The sequence below is a fragment of the Crocodylus porosus genome, unplaced genomic scaffold (assembly GCF_001723895.1).
Source record: "Crocodylus porosus isolate Cpor-Errol unplaced genomic scaffold, CroPor_comp1, whole genome shotgun sequence".
Lineage (NCBI taxonomy): Eukaryota > Metazoa > Chordata > Crocodylia > Crocodylidae > Crocodylus > Crocodylus porosus.
Genome location: NW_017728947.1, coordinates 73,491,299 through 73,502,190, shown reverse-complemented (window position 1 = coordinate 73,502,190; position 10,892 = coordinate 73,491,299). Strand labels below are relative to the sequence as shown.

The following is a 10,892-nucleotide window of genomic DNA, read 5'->3' as shown; positions in this document are numbered from 1 at the left end:
GGTGCCGAGGGGGGGGCTGACTTGATTCTAGAACTGCCCCCTGGGCAGTAGAGTTCAAGGGATGGAAAGTTTGGTCACACAGAACAGGAGGGTGTGGGAGAGACACTGTATTCTGGGATGCTGGAGGACTGCAACTTGGTTCATCTGTGCGGAGTGGCTGCACACGAATGGAACATGAACTAGGTAACATAGATCAGAGATAACCTGCCCTGGAGAGGTGTAACTTTAAGCCACCTATAGTGCTGGGTTTTTACAGGTTCTGTAATCCAGGGACTGGTTCTCCTGGATCCTGCCCCATGCTGGATCCTGATAAGTGTCAGGGTCTTTTATGAGCCAGCCCCAACTAGCCACATGTTCAATTAAAGCATGATACAAATGAGCCACAAGGTTGTTACACATTATATGTGGAATAACTTTGTGGTTTGTTTACTGTCTCATACCTTAAATTGACTTGCATATGTGGCTGGGTTACTATTTAACACATGATGAGCCTGTTAATCACATCTTACATGTAACCTGTCAGGAACCAGAGATACCATGAGAGCGCATCTACATGATATGCTACATTACAGTGATGTAGCAGCAGCAGGCATGAACCATGATGCCAACACTGCTGCATAGTAGCAATGAGCTACTGTGCTGCAGTGGGGGGAGAAAAACCTGTGAGGCATTGGGAGTTACTGTGCAGTTATTTAGTACTTGCTTAAGTTGGTACTAAATGACTGCGCAGTAACAACTGTACAGTCCGGTGCATGTGTAGAGATGCCCACTATTCTCAAAAGATATGCAACAGAGTATGTACTGGGATCTCTTACCTCTAAAATTTAGAGACCTCCAGTATGATGTACTCATTTCAGTCAATAATAATATATTAGACTTTGCAAGAGTCTGACTAAAGTCATGCTCAAGTGACCATTGATCTGTTGCCTTTCCTGTGATCTGCTGTCAATAAAAGATTACTTTACAATTATATTTTTTAAAAGCAAAATATCATGAATGAACAAATGTGAAAATTTTAACAGTGCCACAGACCATTGTAAATATAGGAATTCAGAAATAGGAAGAGTGCCAAAATTCAAATTAGCTATAGCAATTTGTCACATTAACTAATTACACATTGTGTGGCCAAGCAAAAAGTATTATGTAGAAATAGGTAGTGTGTATTAAAATATGAAATATTTAAAAGGGTATATATCAGAAAAGGTAATAATGCCATTTTTACTCTAGTCTCAGAATAGAAGTGGAAAAAAATCAACTCTGAGCTGTCAGACTGAAAAATCGAAACTGCTACAATAAATGAACTATATGATCCATTTTTAATCAGTTCAAGAGAGGTTAAGGATCTTTTTCTTACTGTGAATGTAAATTATTTCCTTGCCATCTAGTGATTTATTTCATATAAAGAAGATTATGTAATTACAGGCACAGCCCACTATTTTATCATCAGTCTCACACTGAAGATACCTTTCTTCATTCATATTTCACAAGAAAAACTGATAGCACTTGGAGACTAAAAGAGACATTTGCAAAGGTATAAATGGCAGTTAATTGCTTAACTCTGAATGCCTTTCATTGGGACATAGCTGCCTAACAGCTATTGGTGTTTAAAAATCCCTCATTTTGTAAAATTGTAGCAAGCTTCCAGTTCTGAGTGAAGCTAAGACTCTAGTTTTTTTGCTCTATATTCTTAAACCCTTATTCTTAACATCACCCTAATATTTGCAGGCCAAACAATATAGAAAATAGTTGTTATAAGCACAAATGGGTAAAACTTCCAGTTTTAAGGTGTTATGTGGAGAAACCGCCCTTTTTAAAATTTCACTTTCCATGTATTCACACCTAAAACTCTCAGACTCCAATGGCAATGAACAATGAGAACAAAGTTCTAGTGAAACTAGCTTCCAAATCATATTAAGCCTCAGAATGTATGATTGTGATCTATTACTTACCTTACTTAAAAAGAAAGGGCCCAAGAAATCTTGATGTAATGTAATTTAGTTACAGCAGTTAAATGTTTTTCACTTATATTTTTATTTTCGGTACATAAACTCTTTTCATTAATGGATCAGAAACCTATGATGTACGGGCCATATCTGGCCTCCAAAGATTTCACTGGGCCTGTCAAGAATGCTAAAAGATGATATTACAGCAGAATTTCATATAACCCATTGTAACTTTTGCATGAGAATACACCATCTAGTGGCAGAATATTTAACTGCTGCTGCCTCTGGCCTAGGTTACAACAGAACTGTGTTAATTGTCCTGCAGTGAGTAACAGATTACCAATCCTTGCTCTATCACAGTCTTTTTTTGATGTGAGAGCATGGGTTAGTGGCTGTTTCATACTTCAATTATTGGAATATTAGAACTGACATACAGCAGCATTCATACCTTAACTCAGTGTTTCCTAAACTTTTGATACACAGGGCCACATTTTTCTATATTAAAATTGATGGCACATTTCATGTCTACGCCCAAAAAGGGTGTGCAGGCATGTGTGTGTCTGTGTGTTTCCCAAAACATATTCCATTTCCATGCCACAGAAAAGCATACCAGTGCTGAGATTATACATTAAAAAAAAAAAAAATCACACCAAAAAAAGAGTTCTGCTTTGCTCTTTCCACTGTCTACCCCCTCACACTCCCAGATCTCTAACTCAGAGGGCAAGGGCATGCCTCACTGCTGAGGCTGCTTCTTCAAGGCACAGTTATGTGCCAACAGCCACTCCTGTGACCCCTTCTGCTGGCCCTGGGAAAATAGGAGAAGTAGAGGGGACAAGCTTGGTTGCAAAGTGAAGCTCTGTTTGTGCATCTGCCTGTTCACCCACTCAAAGCAGACACACTGCTGAGAGTTGGGGGCACGAGGGGAGACAAAACCAGCAGAGGCTGGCTGCGGGTGGGGAAGGCAGCAGGAGTCCCCAGAGGAGCAGCTGAGGTGCCACTGGAGTAGCTGGGGCAGGTGCAGGGTGTGCTGGATGAAGGAGGAGAACATTTACCTCCTCACAAAGGGGCCACTCATGGCACACTTCTGTCACTCTCACAAGACATTATTAAAGTACACGCTGAACTGAATTTTAAAGATTACCTGTTAGTTTTCTGGCCACTGACCTTCACGAGTACCCAAGTAAATACAAATATTTGGGTGATGGTTAGCCCCTCTACTCTACTACAGTTTTGTTAAAGTACCTGCACTGCACAGTCTCTCTCACATGACCTACCCAACTGCCATGCAGTACCATGAATAAGCAAATACTAAACAAAATGAACAACAAATTAATTTTAGTGAATTTATTTAATTTTAACATTCTGTTTTTGAAAGCTAGCTGCTGTTCATTTTTGCACTGAATCAAGCAATCAATTTACTATGAAAATAAAATATGCATAGAAATTCATCAAAATGAAGATGAGCTGTTAATGGAATTATTTTTCTGTAATTCAATGCTAATCTTTTAAGCTAATTCTAAGGTAATACATTCTTAACAGTATATGAGATATTAAACAACTGTATTTCATTGCAAATAAGAAAACTGATAATAGAACCAGCATGTTACAATGCGTTGCAGGAACTGGAGTCTCTTCACATATCATTAACCAGTTCTTGAATGCTGATTGCTTGCTTGTAATCAGCTATGGCTTCTTCGCTGAAACCCATTTTACCACGTATGTCTGCTCTAAGCTTATACATCAAAGCATCATTAGGCTGAATTGACAATGCTGTAAAAAAGTGGGGGGAGGGATATTTATAAAATTAAAAAAAACATACAATCATTATAAAAAGAAATATCTAGAATATGAAAACAAGTTTAAAACTTGCTCTCATACTAGAAAATACGGAATTCAAATTTACCTAACTTTTACAGCAGAGGTTGGGTTATTATATTAAGATATTTACACTACTACTTTCTTTTTAATCTTCTTAATGTCAAATAACACTATATCACGTTTACAAAGCCATGACAGTACTTGCCAAAACATTAGAGGTCACACTAATCATATGCAACAGGCATATCCCTCGCAAAAAAAAGGATCAATATCAAACTAAAATCAAGAACCAGGAATCTACTGCCAACTACTTTCTGGATGTCAAGCACTGAACACTTAAGGTCACCATTCATATTATACAAAGAGATTTAAATAAATATTGGAAAGTTTAATGTACTGTGTAAAGTTCTAGTGTTCATCAAATTTCCTCCTTTAAATTCCCTTATTTACTTGAATATAAGATGAGCCCCCAATAATTTGTTATAATTTTCCAGGAAGAGAATCTAATTATTTGAGGTTTGCCTTCAATTTGTGCCCCTCCCACTGTTACAGCAGGGAAAATAAATCTGGGGAGCCAAGTAGCTGGCTCCCCAGATTTATTTTCCCTGCTGTATCAGTGGGAGAGGCACAAATCCCTTGCTCTGTGCCCCTAAACTCTCCCCCCTGCATCCCTTCCCCCCACCTACTTACTGTCAAGACCCTGCTCTCCCTGAGCACATGGAAGTGAAGAACAGATTTGAAAACAATAACCTTGAAAAAAACATACCTATAGTAATTTGTATATAGTGCCCATAAACTTAGTTTATCCAGAATTAATGCATTTCACCTTTTGAAACTGCTACAAGGTTTAGCTCAGGTACTCTATAAACAACCTTTTAAGCAGCACTTTTGTACCTACTTATATACAGTAATTTATTTTTTTTTAAGGAAAATTTTCTGTGTTCCAAGTCAAATCAGCCAAATCAATTCCAAACCTGCAAGTCATTCAAGAACCAAATGTCGCCCTAGTATCAGCAAACATCCCCCACCCCCACCAGGGGCTTCAGATGCTTCCGAATCCTTTGGCGGGCATCCTAGGTGCAGGCCTAAGTCCAGAGGCTTGGGGCTCAGATGCCCCCAAACTTTTGCTTCCCCTCAGCAATACAGCCACAGAAGCGAGCTAGGGAAGAGTGTCCCATTTCCATAAAGTGGATGTAAAGCCAAGATCTTCCCAATGGAAGTGAAACTGTGAGACTAACTATGCATTACCTCCACACAGGTACCACCCCTTGCCAGAAAAGTGGTTATCCCCTGCCAACAGGAAAACTGCAATAGTGGTCATTGCATCTCCCCTGCCAGATAAGTATATATATAGTACAAATTATGCATTATATAACTCTAAAGCCAAAAGTCTCCAGATTTACCATGTAGTTCATTGGGCTGAGCCCCAGGGAGTCAACAGCATTTTACATGGTGTCCCCGTAGCTCAGTGCTTCTTAGTATGTGTGTGTACTCCAGTTCCATCCCACAAAGGATCCATGTGCTAATTAGCACAAAAGATCCATGTGCTAACCAGGTGTTCTTGTTATGAGTCCTGGGACTCTCCAAAAATGTATATACAGATGAGGTGAAGGTCAACCTGGTCTAGCTCCACCTCAGAGGGTGGGCCATACTAATCATATACAATAGCCTGAGACAGGAAGTGACAGAGGGATTCTGGGTAAACTGTTTGAGACCCCATTTTGTGATATTCACCAGCCTTAAATGTCTGGCAAAGAAACAAGAATCATTGGAAATGGAGAAGAAAGGCACAACTCAGCTAAGGGAGTGAAGAGGACATTAAAATGTATATAGTGTAGTAAATGACTATATCACTACCATGGCTTGAAAGAGTCAGTGCTGAGAGGGACTGTGCTCAGTGGGCACTATCATATATCTTATTCTGATGGGCTACACCAACATCCTTGTGGTAGAATATGTTTGCCCAACATGGGATACGTGCTTTATAGTCATGCTCAGTGTTAGCTGCATTGAGTCAACTTCATAGTTGATTTCCATTACTGATCACATACTGCTTTTGGCAGCAGTGCAATTACAAATCATGTATTTAATGAAGTTTCCTTGTGTGCAAATATGAGATGCTTTTTTGCCCATGCTAATTGGGGAAAAAAAACTTTGTCTTGCATTCAAGTAAATGCAATGAGTAATTTTCCTGGCTAAGGAAAGTTTCATGACAATTTCCTTCTAACATGAAAATCAATATTTAGGTATGAAATTCATCTAAAATACAAATTTTCACATCATTACCCTTACATGTTTTCACATAGTTGAGATAAACCTACACCGTCAAAATAAACTTGTTAAAATCAGGTCTTTCTGAAAAGTTATTTCGTATTAACAAAAGATTATTGCTCCAGGAGTCCACTTCCTATTATTGTAAATATACCACCAGGTATAAATTTGCCAAGTTCATAAAAAAATACCTGTTGAAATATCTCTCTCAGCCAGCTCATACTGCCTTAGCGTGTTGTAAAGGTTTGCCCTGTTAAAGTACACTGATGCAGAGAAAGGGCAGAGAGAAACTGCCTTCTCAAAATCTTCTTTTGCTTCATCAGTGTTTTTCAATAATGTATTCGTAATAGCTCGATTCAAGACTGCAGCTTCATTCCTGGGGTCAAGTTGTAATGCCTTGGAATAGTAACAATAGGCCTGTAAAAATACATGAATTGAAAATGTAATACAACTGTTACAATGTGGCAAAGCTGTTTTTGTACATTTGAAAATTTGGGACTTAAGCCTAAATAACACACAAAACCATAGGGACATTGAGGCAGGGAAATGTGCAATTTAAAAAAAAATTATCTAGACCCATATATTTTGTGCTGATTAAGTATGGAATAACTGGGTTGGGAACTCTCTGCTGAGCTTGTCTCTCTAGTAGCTCCCACTGCCTCATGTCCCTGAGGAAATGAACTGCACACTAGAATATGCAGGAATGGAAGTCTGGGAGGGGGTGTGCTTAAGCAATGTCTTGGGAGCTGTAGGGCAGCTGGCCTGAGGTCTCATTTCAATGAAGAGGTTACACAGAGACTCAGTGCCCAGGAAATGCACCAGAGAAGAAGGAAAGCAACAGTGCTGTAGACCATCTAGACCCAGAGAAGCATAAACGTACATTGGCCTGGTGCATACAGTCCAAATACAGGAGTCTTCCAAGTGTACAACAGGAAGAGCTCAGTCAGGGTTGTAAGGCCATTCAAACTTCTAAAATACTTAATACACGGTTATACTGTATTGATAATCAAGGTAGTAGAACACTAATAATTTGTGCAACAATGAAATGTCTTCTGTAAGCACCAGAGAAGTAAAATTCACAAACTTTTTCCTTGCTGAACAAGTAAATATTATTTGCACTACGGTAGCACCTAGAGGATCCTATCAGGGTTAGGGCACCATTATGCTAGAAACTGTGCAAAGAGGAAAAGAAATGGTTACTGTCTTTCAAGAGCATATGAAGAAATTCTGCAAGAGGAACTTTAAGGTTTGACTACCTCACACCTCTTCCCAACAGGTACTTCTGTGGAAAGGAGTGATTCAGGACTATAAAAGATTATCATTACACCAGGAGATAAAGCTTGGTTTAGCAATTAAAGCATAAACCAGTGAGATGGGACAGTTTTGCTCTTCTCAATCTCTGACTGAATTGCAATGTGAATTCAGAGAGGTTTCTTAATATCACTGTCTTTGGGGCAAAATTGCCAAATCACTTCAGTGACTTAGGTAGGAGTCCAGATCTCATTGGAAGTAAGTGGGACATGTACTATTAACTTACTAAAGAACTTTTGAAAATGTTGCCTATCTGCTGTGATGTTTAATTCAAAGTATTATTTACTGTAGCAGGGTACTAACATGTGCCTGCTCCTTTAAGGGTAGAAACCACCAGGCCAGAGGGCCCCTGCAGGCTAAACAGAGCTCCACTGCATGTTGGAACAGCCTAATGGGATGTGACCAGCACCTGCAGGCGGTCAGATGACCGGAAGGAGGAAGGGCTCTGGGGGGACAAGCTCAGGGCTGGAGCTAGCAGTTTCACTTTCTCTCTCTGGAGACTCTGAAGAGAGGCAGCATGGCCTTAGAGAGCTCCCCAGAGCCCTCTGGTTGCCTGCTTTTCTACCTAGGAGGACTAAGGGTCTTGGAGCCTATAAGGTAGCCAGGACTAGGAGACATTATCATAAGGTGGGAGTTTTATCTCCTTAAACGGACAGAACACAGTCTCCATTATCATAGATTTCATAGACATTAGGGCTGGAAGGGACCTCGGGAGATAGAGTCTAGCCCCCTGCCCAAAGGGCAGGAAGTCAGCTGGGGTCATAGGATCTCAGCAAGATAAGCATCCAATTTACTCTTGAAGGTGTTCAATGTAGGCGCTTGAACCACCTCCGCTGGCAGACTGTTCCAGACCTTGGGGGCTCGGACAGTAAAGAAATTCTTCCTTATGTCCAGCCTGAAACGGTCTTGCAGGAGTTTGTGACCGTTCGACCTCGTCATCCCTTGGGGCACTCTGGTGAACAGATGTTCCCCCAGATCCTGGTGGTCACCCTGATAAACTTGTAGGTGGCCATCAGATCACCCCTGAGCCTGCGCTTTTCCAGGCTAAAGAGTCCCATGGCTCTCAGCCTGTCATCGTAAGATCTGTTTTCCTGACCTCTGATCATGCGCGTGGCTCTCCTCTGGACTCTCTCAAGCTTCTCCACATCCTTTTTGAATTGTGGAGCCCAAAACTGGATGCAGTACTCCAGCTGCGGCCTCACTAAAGCCGAGTTATCAGTGTTATGTTATAGCCAAGGGGGTCTTATATTTGTGTTGTCATAGACCAGTGGACCGGGATGAGGCTTTAAGAGGAGGTTTGGAGGCCTCACTGGTGCCCAGAGTGGGAGCACATGATTGAGTGGAGTACAGGTGCCAGAAGGGGCGCAGTTACAGGGGCACAGAGAGCCTGGCACCAGAGGGGAACAGTAGATACAGGAGTTGGAGGGCCCAGCATCAGAAGGAAGTGACAGATAGGGATGTGGAAGAGACCCTAGCATAGAGGCAGAGCTTGGCCCCAAGAAGGAGCTAAGGGAATCCACTATTCAGATTTCATCCAAGAGGCTTGGGACAATATAAGCGAAGGTTGGTGCCCTGTAGTATGCCTGTGGCATCAGGCATTAAAGGGGTAGCCTCCTGCCTTGTAAACAACTCCTAATTAATCATATCAAAGGCATGGTGGGTGAGTCAAGTGGGCAGGCTGCCCCTTTAGATGGGTGGGCAGGCCAATGTGGAGAGTGGCCTTGAGACATATATGTCACATTTACCATTCATTCCTATCTACTAATTTAGATCCTGTCAAGAGTACTGGTATACTCTAAAATTAAGCATGAACAAATGCAAGTCAAATCTCACATTTATAAACAAGTTTATATCAATAGCATTAGTCAAGAATCAAGAAAAAATGTCCTGGAAATGATTAGAAGACAGAACAAGATTTACCTGTGAGAGCTGCCTGTTATGAAAGTAGATATTTGCAGCATTGAAATAAGCTAACACATAGTCAGGGTTGATGGAAATTGCTTGCTGATAATCTTTCATAGCACAAGTTAGGTCACCCATAAACTGATTGATGACACCCCGATTTGTAAGCAGCTGAGCTGTGGTAGTGAGCTAAAATATAAGAATATATAAATTCTCACTTACAAAAAGTCCACACTCAAATTTCCCTACATTTAGGGAATATTTATAAAAAATAGAAAGCATCTCTTAATCTAATTCTACAGTACACACACTCACACACAGTAAAAACCAGTATTTACTTTTAGTGCAGCATTTGTATCCTGAAATGCAGCAAACGCATCACCCATCTGAAGACAGACCAAGGCTCGTCCATCATAGGCAGCATGGGATTTTGGATCAATGTCAATGACAACAGTAAATTGATTCCATGCTTTTTGAAACTTTCCAAGAACCTAAAATGAGTTGTAATATAAGTTACAGTATTAATTATGCAAGCAAGATACCTATGCCCACCTCTTAAAAAACTATAGGCCCACTTGTGCAGGGAAATTAGATATGTGTCTTCATTTGTATATTTGGTTAACTCAGTTCTGAACACAAACTGAAGAAAGGTGCATAAATAGTAGGCTAATTATCCAAGTATGTATCTGCATAGAGAGGTATCTAGTTTTCATGCCAAAATGTTGCAACAACAAAGCTTTTACTATTATTGTATCTGAGTTTTTTACCTTGATTTTTAAATATTTGACAATGTGCAACAATACAATAAAGTTGAGCCTTATGTAGGTGCACTTGCCTTTCAACAATACCATCAGAATGGCCTGGTGCACAGTCTGCCTTTTGATATACTAACGTAATAATCACTCTTTGGATACACAGTATCCTATCTTAAATAATCTGTATGTTATATAGCCAAACCCCCTAAAAACAAAAGAACAGAAATCAGAAAGTTTTGTACATGTGTTCAAAACAGGACAAGCAGAAAGCTTAGTTCTTGCCAGTCCCTGTGGCAACACTGGCTCCATACAAATGTTCAGTTTCTCTAAGGAGACTCCCTGATCTCTCAGGAGAAACCATGAGTGCAATGTTAAAGTAGCTTGTTATATTTAATGCTTTGAAGTTGCACCTGCTTACGGAGTGCTGAATTATAGTATTGTTTATATTTAGCCTTATTTAATCATTGCTTAAGTTTTGTATAGCCTTGTTAACTTTTTATTTTTTTTAGCTGGCCTTAAGTTGCTTTTGTAGTGTTCACAGTGCTCCTTATACCTTTTCTTTTTTATCACTGTGAGAAGTGTTTTTAACATAACATAGCAATGGCCTTGTTACCACCTCAAATTAATTGAACTTGGCACTAACCAGCTGAATCAGAGGGATGAAAGAATTGGATGTATTAGAAAGGTGATAAGACAATTTCATAGATTTCATAGACATTAGGGCTGAAAGGGACTTCGGAAGATCATCGAGTCCAGCCCCCCGCTCGAAGGGCAGGAAGTCAGCTGGGGTCATAGGATCCCAGCAAGATAAGCATCTAATTTACTCTTGAAGGTGTTCAGTATAGGTGCTTGAACCACCTCTGATGGCAGACTGTTCCAGACCTTGGGGGCT

At 40.3% G+C, this 10,892-nt stretch overlaps 1 protein-coding gene across 1 annotated transcript in view; it reads right to left on the bottom strand.

Moving 5' to 3' along the window:
• Positions 1–3,272: 3,272 nt before the first annotated feature.
• The window catches only part of TTC6 (tetratricopeptide repeat domain 6), a 123,084-nt gene continuing 115,464 nt past the window's right edge, over positions 3,273–10,892 (bottom strand). Inside the window, exons 29-32 of the mRNA XM_019551126.1 lie at positions 9,584–9,736; positions 9,264–9,434; positions 6,224–6,449; positions 3,273–3,713 (exon numbers count right to left, since the gene is read on the bottom strand). Coding sequence (XP_019406671.1) covers positions 3,577–3,713; positions 6,224–6,449; positions 9,264–9,434; positions 9,584–9,736 — 687 coding nt within the window. The 3' untranslated portion in view covers positions 3,273–3,576. The remainder of the gene's footprint in view (positions 3,714–6,223; positions 6,450–9,263; positions 9,435–9,583; positions 9,737–10,892) is intronic.